This window comes from Durio zibethinus, chromosome 19, assembly GCF_047325235.1.
Source record: "Durio zibethinus cultivar Kanyao isolate XHJ-2024 chromosome 19, ASM4732523v1, whole genome shotgun sequence".
In the NCBI taxonomy this organism is placed as follows: Eukaryota; Viridiplantae; Streptophyta; class Magnoliopsida; order Malvales; family Malvaceae; genus Durio; species Durio zibethinus.
Window position 1 is genome coordinate 23,185,974 of NC_143180.1, and position 17,223 is coordinate 23,203,196.

Here is a 17,223-nt window from a genome sequence, read left to right on the forward strand (position 1 = left end):
AATTGGTGGCAGTGATGTGATGCCGCCGTGCACGGCACCATCCGAAGAGAGCGGCTGGGCTGTCGATTTCATGCTGCCAGCCTCTCACTGCAGCTTCACTGTTCCCTCCGGTGATCACCTTCTTCAGGGTCATGGTAGCTGATCCACCATCCTAAGCAACCAAATTAGACCTTAACAGGAAAATCAAAATTTTTAATTAAAGTGGAAGTTTGAAAACCAAGAACGCAGAACATAGGATGGCAAAAATTATGTAATTTATGAAATTCAAATAAAAGATCAAATATTTAAATTTGAAATTTCAAAATTTTTAAAATTATGAAACTTACCAAAGACATAGTGGAATAAAAGACAATCTTTTTAAATTATTATTATATTTTTTTCCATTAAATTTAATTTGTTTTTTAATATTTTCTATTCAAAATTATTTGCATATTTTTTTTTATCAAAATTATATCCATTTAAATATATAATAATAAGATATATTTCTCTTATTATGAAATTTAAAAATTTTTAAAATTATGAAACTTACCAAAGACAGTGTGGAATAAGAGACAATCTTTTTAAATTATTACTATAATTTTTTCCATTAAATTTAATTTGTTTTTTAATATTTTATATTCAAAATTATATGCATTTTTTTATCAAAATTATATGCATTTTTTTATCAAAATTATATCCAATTAAATATATAATATAAGATATATTTCCTAGCAAAAAATCTTTTTTAAAAAATTAATTACATTAATTACATGAATCTTAATTATATATTTGAATATTTATGGCTTATTTGTGTTTGTGTATTATCACTTTGTGATTTGATTGATAGATTATATGCATTCACTTTGATACAAATGATAAAATCCAATCTTGGGGTATGAGTTAGAAATTGATTGAGTCCATCTGTTTTATGCAGCATCTACCAACAATGGTTGTCTTGAGAGGTCATTTGATCTATTAGGCTATAGTTGTGGTAGTAAAAAGCTGAAATTGCTTCGTGTCCTGAAACTGAACTTCACTTCTATCATCCAGACTAGTATAACTAACTGCCCATTATCTTTCTAAGGGGTATTCCAGACTCTTGTTTTTTATTTTTATTAAGTTGTTCTTATGATTTATTTTACAGGCAATGTTTGGAATCCTACGAAGCATAGACACGGACATGTTTACGATGTAATATGTATATGGTGACATCATGACAATTTGTAAAAATTAAGGATGCGAATATGGCAAGATAGATAATAGAAAAAGAGTATTTTTTATATATTTAATCAAATATTAAAAATATATAATAGATATCGGATTGATTTTCATCTTTTTTTTTTTTTTTTTCATCGTATCCGATCAAGTTCGATATGTAATGTATTCTGACATGGGCTGCTGGTAAGTGTGTCGAAAGCATTAAAGTGTTACAAATGTAACACAAATACGCAAGAGGTTCAAACGTATCCTTACTTCATAATTGGAATCTAACCTATCCATGACAAAGTTTTACCATGTATATTTAGAAGTTTGAGTGCTTCCCGTTTTTCCTGCCAATTTATTTTATGTTCTGTTAATAGAAGTTATAAGTTTCGGTTTACAGGCATTCGGTTTATAAAAATGATATGTTTCAGTTCACAGGCATTTGGATAGGTTACATTATTTGTGGAGACAACATAACTTTCCAGTATTTAAATATTTATGGTTTCTTTTTGTTTCAAGTTCTGGTAACCCAGTTCTTGTACTGAAACAGAATGTGAGCAGGGAAAATAAAGAGAGAATGAAAATTACTAACAGAAAACAAAAGTTCTGACGCAATGGAAAAATTCTAAGCTTGTAAGGGATGGTTTTCCTCCATTATTGAGCATGATACATGCTAGAATTGTGATCCACTGTAGCCAGTTGACAAATACTGATATCCCGACTTAAGATGTGCAGTTGTTTGAACATAACAATAATTATGAGTCGCATAAAAAAATCAAGCTACAAAAATTGCCTAAAATAAAGCTGTGATGTTTTTTGCATTCATTTTGAAGGAAGAACAACGCAGGTTTTGCATAATTTATGAGACAATATTTGGAGTAGCATGCTGATTCAGTTTAGACTCCTTAAAGAAACACAGGCCTTTTTCTCAGGCTCGTTTCACATGAAGAAGTTGATCTGAAATTCTGCAGAATAAATTGAGCATAGTTATTTATAAGCTTCTGCAGAATAAATGGATGCTTGAGTTTGTGTTCTTTTATGTCAAGACATAGGACATCCCCCTGATTTGATGATTGAAATGAGCTCCTCAAACCAATACTTGTGCTTAGTAGCTGGAACACTTTGCCTCGATCAACGTAGATGTTTCTTTACGCCAACCCAGAGTGCTTATAAAGATCTAAGAAGCATATAAAATGTTTAGTGCCTACTATAAATAGTTAAAATTCATACATAAAGGCAAACAGTTCTCAAAGCAAGTATAAAAGAAAACCACATGAAGCTCTGTCGCTTTACATTGTTTATCATATAACCTCAGGTTCGTCAAAAGCTAAATCCAGGCAAAGATTTTAATTTGTGGCTCCAACAAACTGAAAGAAACTATCATCGGAAAAAACAAAGACTTTTGATCAATGTTTTATGGATCGGATATGTTATGGCATCAATATGAAGAATTGTGCTAGAGTGGAATGAAACTTCTAAACATCATTGCCCAACAGAATAATATTACAAAGAATTTTAACACTGTTACATTTCGAATATCAATTTTGCATTTGTAGAAGGCCCTAGCTCAGCCAAATTTACCTGCTTGATGCAGTTCTTACCCTATCTTATCATTTATGTTTGCACCGCTGACAAAGAAAAGATTTCTGTTGTAGGAAAGGAGCTGCTGCCCTAAGAACTTCGAAACCACCAATGAATTGAAGTTATTTCGTCCTGTCAGACAAGTTCCACAACATCAGATTTTTGTTTAGAAGCATTTGGAATAAAAATGGCAGTACCAAAAAGGGGAGAAAAAAAAGGAAAGAAAGGAATCCTAACAAGGCTAGAAATTTTCATTATGCTAAGTATTATGATTTCTTATAATATATGGTTTCTGATCATAAACAAGGAACCTATATACTCAGAGTATGATATATGGGCTATGGATGGTGGAACACGATTCACGGGTATGGAATGTTCAAGGCACTTATTGCTGGTTCTGGAAGAGCACCTTATTCAGTTTAAAAGACAAAATTATGGTAAATTAAACATAAAATATAAAAGATTTTCCTTCACTATAAAAGAACCTTTCAAAATGATTTCAGAACCCTGGAAATAACTAATTTTTTTGGCAGTCTGTGTTTAGTTGTAACAATACCACTTTCATAGGAAACAATGTTTCCCTTGGGGGAATTTTGGCGCCACTGACACTGTCCTCACTCCCAAGTCGGGCAATAAATCTTTAATATCTCATCACTTAAAAGAAATTGAGTTCTCAATGGGTTTGAGGCAGAGATTTTGGTAGACTCATTCAGGCTGCCATATGGTCAATTTGACAGCAGTGAAGGCAATGCATGCTTCAGCTAAGTAAACAGCATTCTTCTTTTTCAGGTCTTTCCATCCGCTTTTGCAAACCAGTTTGTGTGCTCCTAAGAAGGCACTACTCACTAGCCTCTGCAGGTTCCAACTCACTGAAACCAAAATTAGATATCAAATTAATCTTCAAGCATATAAGAAGATAACAAACATTTAATAATTGAAACTATTCTTGAATGATTATGCCAAAAAAAAAAATCAGAAGTCAATGAAACAAAATGATTAATAGATATAAACATTTAACATATCTGTTCTGTTCTTGAAATTGTCCTATAGGGAATTTTTACCAGAAGACTGAAAGAAATATGTTTCATAGACTACAAAAAAGAATTTTCTAAAGTTTTCTAACTTTTAGTAAACAATCCAATGCCATAGTTACTCAGTCTTTTCTGTGACCAATCACAGGTATGGCAGAAAGGAAGTACACATAAAGAACAGCCGAAGACATGAGGATATCATGAATGAATCATTAACACAAGAAAAAAATATATATAGAAATCAGCTATAAGACCTACTCAATTCTGAAACTATTCTTAAATTTTCTTTTAAAATGGTAGCAAAACATTGAATCTATGTATCAAACCTGGAGAGAACCATCTGCAAGTTCCAGTAACTTCTAAATTAAACCATTATACTCCATGATGGAAGGAAGAACTTCTTTCTCAATTCTGCAAATATAGATTACACTACAATCAAAAGTTTTGCATAAAAGAGATTCACTCGTTTCTAACAAATGAGCTTCAAAAATATCTGTCCCCAATTTAATAACCTGGATTTTATCAATGGTTAAACTTAAAAGGTTAAAGTCTAAATTTGATTCCTTTACTACCTCAATCCTATCGGTTTAGTCCAACTTCAATTTTAATGAATTTAGTCCATGTAGTTTTGTTAAACATAGATTTTTTATACATATTTCATTTCATTGTAAAACAAAAAGCTATGTGTGTAATGGATTGAACTAGTAAACATTTTATTATGAAATAAAAATAATAATAATCAAGAATATAAATCACTTGAGCACTTGATTTAATAGTACGTTCATGTTCTTCAAATAAGTAGCATATAATTGCAAAGTTGACATATACCTGATTTCTGGGCGTTTCTTCCGGTAACAAATTAGCAATTAGAATGCAAGGAATGTGGGCTATTTTGGGCCACTCTTGTCCTTCATCCTCCTTGCATCGTTCTCTTAGCAGTGGACAGTTAACAATATCTTGTTGCAAAAGTGAGTCAAACATCTCCTTTTCCGGAAGGAATTTGATCACGGGGCAGCTTCGGATTTCCAGTGATTCAAGAAATTTGAGATTTTGAAAGCCTTTGGTGGATAGAGTTTCCAGGTTTGGAAAACCGAAGATGGTGAGGGAGGTGAGAGTGCGAGGCAGAAGCATTTCCTCACATGGGAAAGACACCACATCTAGAGAAGCACCGTTGATGGACAAATGTTTAAGGGAGGTGAGTTTGTGCAAACCCCACTCGATCACTGACTTGCAAATATTGGGTTGCCAGATTGTAAGTGAAGTGAGATTGGGAGGGAACCCCTCTTCCAGAAATGATATCACACTTGGACAATCAAATATGAGCAATTCTAGCATAGAGACGATGTTGTGGATGCATTTAGGTAAGGCATGGAGTTTTTCACACCGAGAAAGGCTAAGATATCTGAGCTTGTTTAATTCACGAGGCAAAGATCTCAAATTATCACAACCGCAGATAATTATCGATTCAAGGGAAGAGTTCTCTTCAATTTCTTGAGCTATGGACTCTAGTGCTCTGCATCTCCTTATATCGAGGTATTTAAGCCCCATAGGTAACTTGCCATTGGATGACAAGGATGTCAGCTTTTCACAACCATAAATGTCAACATGTTGAAGCCTAATAGGTAACTCGCCCCTTGAGGATAAAGATATCAGAGACTTACAATTTTCAATCACCAAGTGCTCTGGAAGAGGCGTGCTGTTGATGTTGTTATTTACTCCATCCAGCAAGTACTGCAAATTCTCACACTCCTTAATGGTTAAACGTCTTACGTTTGGAGGCAAGTTTCCATTTGAAATTGAAATCAATCTTGGGCATCCCTCAATTCCTAGCACCGTAAGGGATGTGTAGCTGTGTAGGCTTTCTGCTAACCTTTCTAGCCTTTCACAACAGTGTATGCTCAAATGTTCAATATGGCAAGGGATTCCTAACTGCATATGCTCTTCCTTTCCGTCCTCTGCCCCTATGGAAACAAGTCTTGAGCAATTATGAATTTCCAAAAAGCGAGTAGGCCTCAAATGTGTTGAGGGTCCTTCCTGGTTCCGCCATGAAGAAATTAGCTCCTCACATCCACATATATAAAGACGTTCAGCTTTTATCAACCCTAACATCATCCCCTCCATCGGAGAAGTGAATTTTGAAATGTCTGAAAGAGAGACTCTTTCAATGAATGAGCCAGAATTTGCACAACTTGTAGACGACACCTCTTGGCACCCATTAATTTCCAAGTCAGACAACTTTGGAAGGCTTGAGAGTGAAACTACCAACTTCTCACATTCTTGAATCACAAGTTTCTCCAATGAAGGAAGACAACTAGGTAGACTTCTCAGCTGTTGACACAAATTAATCTTTAGCTTCTTCAAGGAAGGAAGACGATTAGGTAAACTTCCTAACAACTTGGGGCAATTTGAAATGATGAGCTCATGAAGGTGTTGGAAACTCCTTACATTTTCATCAACTTCACAGGGATCCTATTCCTCCCATTCTGGCATGTCCTGAAAACGTAATCTCTCTAGTGACGGAAATGCATTAATCGACAGATCCTTTCCAAAAAAATTAGCACCCACGTTTTTAACCTTACTCATCCTCTGGATAGAAAGCTATTTTAGCGACGGTAATCTTCCAACAGCTGGTAATAATGTGCAATTAGGACAGTAATACAGATCCAGAATCGATAGCTTTCCAAATGAAGGATCTCCGAACCAATTTGGGAATGTTTCACCTCCATAACATTCGATGGTAAGCCTTTCAAGCATTTTAGGAGGTTGGAGTGAATCCAAGATGTCCTTGTGAATTTCTTCTCCGGCGAAATTATAACTCCACTCTAAAGCTAAATCACGAAGGTTCGACTTATAACATAACCCAGCCACCCATGCATCTTGAGCTTTGACAACATTCTGCAATTCTGAAATAACAAGTCCACCCTTAAGATTAGACAAATTCTCCATCTCCCTTATCTTACGGCCATTGTCTTGACTGACAACAAAATTTGTCAATGTTTGGAGATTGGTTAGTTCACCGATTCCCATTGGCATCATTTTTATTGAATCTGCACCTCTAATGTCAAGATGCCTTAGGTTAATTAAAAATCTCATTTCAGAAGGAAACTCTTCAAGACGAGAACACCTCCGCAACAGCAATGTCTCTAAATTGTAAAGCTTGCATATTGAATCCGGCAGAGTTTTGATTAGAGTGCCAGAAAAATTTAGATAACGCAGATGCACCAAATCTCCAATAATATTGGGAAACTCCGTCAGGTAGCACCCTTGTAAAGAAAACACCCTTAAGTATTTAAATTCTGGTAACAACTCACTGAGAACTTGATTAGAGATATACCTCCACCCTTCGGGCATCTTCAACGGTAGGAAGGTTCTTAAACCCTTCTTTGCGTAAAAGACTTGGAACTTTTTAATTCTGTCTTTCCTACCACCAATGTAAGATGAATGGCGAGCATGACTGGAAACGTTCAATGCCTTGTCACCCTCCACTCTGAAGCATATATCTTTGGCAACTGAATGAGCCAAATCATTAATCAGATCATGCATTATATATCGAGACTCAACCTTGTTGGATATTTCAAAAAATGACCTTTGATCGCCATTCCAATGCTCTTTTTGGCCTCCCACCACCACTTTTAGTCAAAGCCAAGACACTTTTTAAATGATAAATGACTGCTGAACCTGGTAACGCAAGTATGAACGAGCTTTTGTACCTTACTGGCGCTGTGATCTTGATGTTCCCTCTTTAACTTGAGTCGCAAAGCTTCTGTAGCAAACTCATCCAATATGTCATCCGCATCGTATGCCAAGTCTTGAAGCTGGACCAACCAACTTTTCACATGCCGGTCCTTCTCTGCATCATCTAGCACTGCATGAATATTGCGCAAAGTCTTTTCCCACTTCTTGAGTTCCTCGCAAACTTCCTTCTTAGTACAAAGTTGAGAAACTCAGAAGAGGCCAACTTACTAAACAACCCTTCAAAGAACACAGATAAAGCAGCTTCAACGACGGACATGGCTTTTGGCCTGCAAAAACACAGAGATTATGTGTAAAAACTTGAAACAGATGAGGGAAAAAACGGTGGTGCATCCAAAAAGAAAGAGATGCTCAATCAGGAATTTATGAAGGGCAATGGTTAGTAGGCTTTACTCTACGCCATTCTTATCGGATGAACTAATTTTACTATCTAACCATATATAACTTCTTTCAAAGGCCTTATCTTTATTAACCAATCCCACAATTAACCTTTCAAGCAAACCTTTGCCTTCAAACAATTCCACTTACTCTCGTCTCTTAATCTATTATCCAACCAATGAGTAACTAAAGATGACCAAGAAACAATCAAGAAAAATTTTCAATTCTAATTCCTGATCTTTTGCCTTTACTAGTAAAACATCAGTACATTACCCTATGCCTTTGAAAATAACTCTAAATCCATCAGTAGAGAGTTGTGATCCAAATAATAAATGCAATTATCATATGAGATACAACCAATTGAAAGAAAGGATTTAAGCACATATCAATAGTTGCCCCTTCACTCAAAGAACTTATAGAACAATGGAAATATGCTTTGATATAGATTAAATTTCCATTATGAAATTTGAGGATGTGGATTGTCATCTCAAACATTCAATTTGTAGAAACATTACATATTTTTTAAAGTTTGCATTTTAATGTTATAGGCAATAAATCATTAGTTCTCTTAATTTTGTTTGCAATTGTTCAAATATAAATTCCCGCATAACTTATTTCCCAAATGAATTCTAAGCCTAAAGCCTCCAAATTTTCATTCAACACACCTCAAGCAATTCTCTTGTCCCTCTTTAACAAACTCAATTCTAAACCTTCTCCAAAATTTTTCTTTAAATCTAGAGGAAATCTCATCATCTCTCCATTTCGAACGTCCAAAACACCTCCCTTATCCATCCATAACCACCGAAGTACCCTAAAACCCCACTCAAAGCTTCCAACTTATTACAAACCTCTATCTAACTTTTCATGAAAACCTTGAAGAACCTAAATCCGCATCACTTGCCACATCACTAGGCATATCATCCAACCACGTCATCTCAACCATATCATCTTTCCAAATCCAACCAAAACTCTATCTAAAAGGTCAAAGTCCAACCAAAACTCTGTCCAAAAAGTCCAATCAAATCAAAACTCTACTCAAAGAGTTTTAAGTCCAACCAAAACTTAACCTTAGAAGTTATTGTTTCACCAAAGTGCTCTAAAAGAGTCCCAACACCCAAAATTTGTTTAAAGAGTTCTTGCCAATCTAAAATTCTTTCAAAGGGCTTGATCTAGCTAAAGCTTGGTCTTAACCCAAAAAGTTCTAATCAAGATAAAACACAACTACACTAAACCCAACTCACAAGCTCAGACCTATAGTTGTCTTATTGGATCTTGTATTAAGACAATCTGCTCAGGTATAATTCGTAAAATCTTTAGACATCTTAGACTTCTCATTAAATTATGTGCAAGTGACATATCCTCCATGATCAAATATCATGTACTCTTAGGAATGCATAATGCATACCATTTAGTTATAATTAGGATTTTTTTTTTTTTTTTTGGTTATAGGCGGTGAAAATTTTTACAATGTAAACTCATGTCTAGCATGTGATGTAAAATCTTGTCATATAGATTAGGTATAAAACAGAATGTTCTTAATATGCCCTCGAGGTATATTCTTGTACTATCATCTAAGTATGTCATTTATACTAGATCACATTACATGTTTCTTTAGTTAGTCTTTATTGTCTTTGTAATATAATGGGATGAACTACTTAATTTAATACAATTGTTCGATAACACATTGTTGGCATTATTTAATGATTGATAAAGAACTCATATATATTTATATGTATGAGTTAGACAAAACATCTTAAATTTGTATCCACCCTAATGACAATTTTTGAAAAAATTCTCAAGCCGATTTTGAATTTAAAAAAAAATGCATTTATTAGATCAAAATGAAGCAAAACAGATGTAGGTTGTTTTGTTATCCATACCTTTACTAACATCTTTCTTAATTAAAAAATGCATTTACTAGTTTCTTTTGTTTCAAAATTCATATAATTAAAAAACAAAAAACAAAATAGATGATAGGCAAGAAAAAAGTGATATAGAGTATCATGTTTACACATCTTTTGACTCTATTTTTTCAAAATATTTAAAAAAAAAAAAAGCAAACAAAAGAAAAAATTGAGTTTTTATAAAAATAAATAAATAATTATTAAATGTAAATAAAAAGAACAAATAAATAAAATAGAAAAAGTAAAAAAAAAAACGTTAAATATAAATTAAATAAAGGAAAAGTAAATAAAAAAAAAAACAGAAGCTGACGTAAGGCACAGTTCATCTGTAACATTTACATTAAAGATTAGAATTGGAACCATATTTTTCTACAGGATTATTTTAATTTTTTAAAATTATGTTTCAAATATGTGAGAGAAGTAAATTTTTTATGTCAAGTTTTAATGGACGACAATATAAAGATAAATATAAGAGTATTTATTTTTTATTATAAATTACAAATTAATAATATATAAAAATATATTTTTTTATTAAATTAAGATATTAAATAATATCTTTATTGATATAATACATATATAAATAAAAATTAAATAAATTATCAAATATATTCTTTATATATCCCGAAGAGGGCAGAGCACCTCAAATATTATCTTGTCTTGACCCAAATTGTTTAAAAAAATAAAACTTAACTCAATTTTTATTTAAAAAACGAATCAATTAGATTATGATGAATTGAAACCTATTGCATATGGGCTGATTTATTATCCCTATATTCATTTACTTTTCTTTTAAAATCAAACTTATAGATTGATACAAAAGACATTAATTCGAAAAGTAAGGAATTATTGATGCATGCGTGCATGCATCCAAGTTCATTTTTCTTTCTTGATGCTTTTCGTCTTTGACTATCTTTGTTTGATTATTAGACAAAAATCATTGTAATGCCCAACTTTATTTTTTGCATTTTTTTCCTTTCATTATAAGTTTGATTAATACTGTTGTACGGAGAAATCAAAGAAATACAAATGGTAAAGAAAATATAAAAGTGAGGATAATCACACAATTCGCATTTACTAAAATTATTATTATTATTATTATTATGAAGAAATTTCATAATAATTTTTCGACCACCAATCTTTACTATTGGATTTATTGGTCTATTGATGATATTTTTTAATGGTTCAAAGGTTAGAGATTTAGATTTTACCGTATCAAGAGTTTATAATTAAATATATATTTTTAAAAAATTTATGTATTCTCCAAATCAAATTTTTAAAAATACAGATGACTTTTAAACATCTATTTTTGAAATGTGTGTTTTGTTCTCCATAATCTATTTATGATAATTACGTTATTTTCTTGAAAATAAATTTTTAAAAACATAATATAACTCTCGAAAATTCATTTTTAAAAAATACAAGATGATTTTTGGATGTATAAGCTATTAAGGGTATTTTTATCATTTACTAAATGTTAGAATTGGCATTTGATAAGTGAGTATTTTGGGAAGAGAATTTTGGTGATGTATAAAGAAAATTTGATAGTGTATCTATATCACTTCATAATGAAAACTCTCACGAAATACCCTTCCCTCCAATGAAAATGTTGAGATACAATGGAATCTTTTCATTCAATTACGCTGAGATAATGTTGGGTATCATTTTAAGATCATCATGTAATATAATTAAAGAGGTAATAATATTAATGAAGTGATCTTATCACTTATGATTTGTAATCATTTTATTTAGTTAATAATCATTAATTTTTACGAATTAAAAATTATTGTGTTTGGTATTATTAAAAATCAAATATTATTTTATTTAAAAATACAAAAATAACATCTTTATTATAATAGTTATACAAGTTAATGATTTAAATGTTGTTTAAAGATAATAATTCATAAAACATTGGAATATTTTATTTATTTCATAATAAATATAATTAAATTAATAAATATATTTATTTATTAAGTAAACTAATTTTTATAATATAATTTATGTAAAAAAATTTGAATTAGAAAATAAAACTAATATATTAAAATCATAACAAAAAAACAAAGACATTATATTATATATAAAATATTAGAAAAAGTAAAAAAAAAAAACACAAATTATTTTTAAACTTGTTATAATGAATATTAGTTGAAAAATATAAAACTTATAATATAAAATAATTACAATTTTAAAAGGAATCAAAATTTTAATTTATATATTAAATAAGTAATATTGATATTAATTTTATATATCACTTCATCTTATTAATAAATTTTTTTTTATAATTTTAAACGTGCATTAAATCACTCTCTAAGATAATTATATAATCATTTTTGATTATCTAAAATTACATAATTATATGATCATTTTCGATGATCTAAAATTATTATCACATAAAATCATCAATAATTTATCAATCACAATTATCTATTCATCATGTGTAATTCACCACTATTTTTGAAGTGATTAGCCTGTATCAAATGTTACCCAATGGTATGACATTCACACTACTTATCGTGGTTCAATTGTACCAAAAAATAGGGTAAACGCCCGAAACGGGATCTCTGTCAGGTCCAAACGCAGCATAAATCATCCCATCTTACAAAAACGAAGACGTTTTATCATGCATTGCGGTTGCTTCTTACGAGACTATTTTGTACCTTTTCGGAGCACAACCCAGCCCAACCCACGATATCAGAAACAATGATCGGAGACGTGGAGAAAATGCTGGCGGTGGGCCTAATCTGGGGCGCCACCAACGCCGCAATGCGCCGCGGCGCCCTCCTCTGGGGCCAATCTCTCAAATCCACTCCAACTTCAGGCAACCCAACTCACAAACTCCACCAAAAGCTCCTAAATACTTTATCCAATTGGCTAACCCTCCTTGTCTTTTGGCAATACTCGCTCCCTTTCCTCATCAACCTCTCCGCATCCGCCACCTTTTTCGCTATGTTAAGTGAGGCCCCGATTTCGCTCGCCGTCCCCGTCACCAATGCAACGACGTTTGCTGCCACCGCGGTGTTTGGAATCCTGCTGGGTGAGGAGACCCGGGTCGCTTATGCTCTATTGGGTACGGGTTTTATCGTTTTGGGTGTTTGGCTTTGTATCACTTGATCTGCATCTGCTTTGCCATTTATGCTCTCTAAGACTGTCACTAACTTTTAAAAAGCCCATTTTCTGTTATTGTATTTTGTTGAAGACATGAAGTTATTATTTCATTTTTGTTTATGTAGTGGGAAAGAAATGGGATTCCTGAATTTTCATCCCTTTGGAAACTTTGTGAGGGTCTCTTCATACTGGTAGATTGCTGTTTATATGGGTTGGAACGTAGAAATGCTGTTTAAAACATTCAGGAGGAGGCATCTGTCCATTGAATCTTTTAGTATCTTTGCAGTAGTTATAGATCATGAAGTTATCTCTGACCCACTTCATCTGACCAATCTTGATACTGCTCAACTGGTTGTAAGTAGGGGAAGTCCATCAGTAAGTTGGGCATCTGAAGGCACATTGATTGATACTCACTGGCCCATCCCACTTGCAAGCTCTTGCCTTAAACCTATGGAATCTGGCAATGAAAGGTGCACTTTTCCAGTCAATCTTGATGAGCCCGCCTCTTGTTGCCCTATTGCCCCATTGTTGTAAAAAGATGATAGAAATTTCAGTGGCTGTTGACCACGCAAATTTACAAGCCAAAGCCAAAGCCGAAGGGGCAACCCATTTCTTTCTTTAATAATTTTATTGCTTATTACAGGTCATGCTGCAATCTACATTTCTACATATGACTCTCTTCAAACCTCTTTTTTTTTTTTTTTCTTTTTTTTTTTGTTGATTATATTGTTTTAAAGCACAATATAAATAATCTTCAATGAGATTAGGATATCGAAGGAAGGGGCATACGTCATGTCATTTAACTTCTCTTGTAAATCCCATATTTTCTGCGTTTACTTTTCTTCCAAAGAGATTTCAAATTGAAGGCATCCATCCTCAGAATCCGCATGTCAACCAGGCTATTTTTTTTTTTTTTTTGTTTTATTCTTAAAACTGACAATTTGTCTTTCTTGTCTAAGCAGCCTCCAACACAATCAAATTTGATCAGCGAAGCTATTGAGCAATAAAATAATTCCACCAGCATTAATAAAAATGGAGCGATGATCTTCATGAAAACCAACCTAATCAAGCAAGAATTCTTTTATTCAGAGGTTCAAAGTACATTATGATTCTGTAACAGTCCAATAGATTGCATGATTTAAAGGCAGTTCAAACATGGGGTAATAAACCTTATCCCGTACAAATACAAATCTAGATACTTGATTTAGTACATAATAATGTGAGGCCAATGGCTCAATTATTTGATCTTTGATGAACATATTGCATACTGCAGAGTATAATCGCCCTAACATCCGAGCTGAAGATCAACTCAAAGCTTAGCAATTATCCCATTTTGGATAGGCTTTGTTGCAATGTCATTATCCTTGAGGTCCAGATCAAGCAACCTAATCAAGCAAGAATTCTTTTATTCAGAGGTTCAAAGTACATTATGATTCTGTAACAGTCCAATAGATTGCATGATTTAAAGGCAGTTCAAACATGGGGTAATAAACCTTATCCCGTACAAATACAAATCTAGATACTTGATTTAGTACATAATAATGTGAGGCCAATGGCTCAATTATTTGATCTTTGATGAACATATTGCATACTGCAGAGTATAATCGCCCTAACATCCGAGCTGAAGATCAACTCAAAGCTTAGCAATTATCCCATTTTGGATAGGCTTTGTTGCAATGTCATTATCCTTGAGGTCCAGATCAGTTGACATTTATTGCCAATTAATGAAGAAAGTAGAATTTCACAGTCGTACCAAACCTATAGTCAGAAAGAAAAAGGTGGTTTCGCGCTAACAACTTATTTATAATGACATATAACTGTGAAGATAAGAGAGAATCAATTATTTAAATATCTGATGTAAGCAATGATGTAAAAAATTCTCTTTTAAACGAAGATATTAATTCCTAATTTAATTTAATTAATTTATAAAACTATTTTTAAAAAATAATATTTATATATTTTTTTAGTTCAAAATACAACTTTGTTTATAAAAAATTACTGTTTATATTTTGAACTTATACAATTAATTTTTATGGTAGAAAAAATTTAAAAATAAAAAAAATTATTTTATTTTTAAGATCAAAATAAATTGTTAATTTATAAAGAAATTTACTAAATTTCTTAAATTTTTTGAATTCATTGATTGTCTATTAATAAAAGATCATGGGAATTTGAATCCAATACTTTACATTTAAATTTTAAATCTTAATCATTTATATTAATTGACATTTATAGAGTTAATTTGTATTTACATATAGCTCCAGTTGCAACAATTTCATTAAAACAGAAAAGGAAAGTCTCTGTCAACTGAATTAATTTATAATCAATTTTTAACAGCTTCTCTTTTTTAATGTATAATGTTACTTTTTTTTAATAACTTACTTTGGAGGGCAAATCCCTTCAGACTCTTTTCCATGATCCATCTCGGGTCATAATTTTTATCTAAAATAAAAGTGAATATATAAGAATTATAATTAAAAAGTAAGAGGTGAGAAAAAAAATTAAAAAAATTAAAAATTGATTTGAATTTATAGTATTTGATTTGATTTGGATATATTTTTTTCATGTCATGTTTTAAAGGAAGACAACATATAGATAAATATAAGAGTATTTATTTTTTATTATAAATTACAAATTAATTATATATAAATATATGTTTTTTATTAAATTAAAATATTAAATAATATCTTTATCGGTATAATATATATAAATAAAATTAAATAAATAATAAAAAATATTCTTTATATATCTTTAAAAGTGTCGGACAGAGCGCCTCAAACATTATGTTATCTTGACCTAAATAGTTTAAAAAGATAATACTTAGCTCAATTTTTATTTAAAGAAATAAAAATGAATCCATTATTTAAAGAAATAAAAATGAATCTATTGAATTATGACATATTGAAATCTATCACATACATGTTGTTTTATCATCCTTATATTCATCTACTCTTTCTTGTAAAATCAAACTTATAGGCTGATACAGAACGCGTTAATTCGACAATTAAGGAATTATTGATGCATGCGTGCATGCATCCAAGCTCATTTTTCTTTCTTGATGCTTTCCGTCCTTGACTATCTTTGTTTGATTATTACACAAAAATCATTGTAATGCCCAACTTTATTTTTTGCATTTTTTTCCTTTCATTATAAGTTTGATTAATACTGTTGCATGGAGAAATCAAAGAAATACAAATGGTAAAGAAAATATAAAAGTGAGGATAATCACACCATTCGCATTTACTAAAATTATTATTATTATTATTATTATATCCATGTTTTGAATGATTTTTTAAATTTTCGTGCAATAATAAAAAACTTGCCATATTATTTCTATTTAATTATATTTTTCTCTCTTCCACCCACATATGGCATGAAGGTAAGAAAAGCTATTAGTGTTAAATGTGTACGATTAGATAAAATAAGAACCAGCAACAACTATGAACATTTAAAGATTTAAAGATTTATATTTGATGCATTATGTGTATAAATGTTATATATTAGAAGTGAATCACACAATGATATTTTATAAAAAATTAATTTTAAACATATTTTTAAAATTAAGTGTATTTGCTTTTTGAGATTTTAAAATTTTAAAATTAATTTTTTTGAAGTGTCATACATAGATAAATATAGTTCTATATGAAGACAATGTATGGAATATAAATTCAATATCTTGTTTTTATTATTGACTTTTCCAATAGCCGACTCGCAGCCGATAAAGAAAAGGAGCTTCCATCCAAGGTCAGGTTTTCTTTGTCATCATTTTTCCTTTGAAATATAACTAAATTTCCTTAGCTATTTTAGTTTTGAGATAAAAACTATTGTACCCATAATTTGACTTAATTGTTTGGTGCATTATCCTCCATTTAAAAAACAAAATTTGAATATCCGCTCCCCAATTAAAAAAAAAACTTCTATAAAAACAGAATTTATTATTTTTTATATAAGGAAAAAATTAATAGAACAATAAAAAAAGTATAAATTCCTTTTTTGGTTAAATAATTCCGAAAGTAATTGTAGGTTGTTTAATTTTCGTAGATGCATGGGCACAATTCCATCGGAATTTAAAATCTTTTAGTATTTTTGTTTTACTTTTGTAACCAATATATATATATATATATATATATATATGAGAAAGGATTCATTTGCATTAATATAAAACTTTGTAGTTTTACATTTTTTTAATTATTAATTTCAATAAATCTTAAAAAAGAAAGACATAATTCAAAAAAGAAAAATGATTTAATTTCATCATTAGATTTATTAAAATCAATGTTAGAAACTAATGT

At 31.1% G+C, this 17,223-nt stretch overlaps 2 protein-coding genes across 2 annotated transcripts; one reads left to right on the top strand and one right to left on the bottom strand.

The window, feature by feature from the left end:
• Positions 1-1,945: 1,945 nt before the first annotated feature.
• Positions 1,946-8,859, bottom strand: LOC111309422 (putative disease resistance protein At3g14460). The gene is made up of 8 exons (XM_089748709.1): positions 8,798-8,859; positions 7,758-7,816; positions 7,510-7,659; positions 6,420-7,303; positions 4,623-6,263; positions 4,121-4,205; positions 3,320-3,632; positions 1,946-2,895 (listed from the first exon to the last, which is right to left on the bottom strand). Exons 1-6 carry the CDS (start codon positions 8,857-8,859, stop codon positions 4,200-4,202), a joined length of 2,802 nt encoding a protein of 933 aa, XP_089604835.1. The 3' UTR covers positions 1,946-2,895; positions 3,320-3,632; positions 4,121-4,199.
• Positions 8,860-12,323: 3,464 nt separating this feature from the next.
• LOC149513554 (uncharacterized) lies at positions 12,324-13,906 on the top strand. The gene has a single exon (XM_089748844.1). It carries the CDS (start codon positions 12,527-12,529, stop codon positions 12,935-12,937), a length of 411 nt encoding a protein of 136 aa, XP_089604970.1. The 5' UTR covers positions 12,324-12,526; the 3' UTR covers positions 12,938-13,906.
• Positions 13,907-17,223: the final 3,317 nt, after the last annotated feature.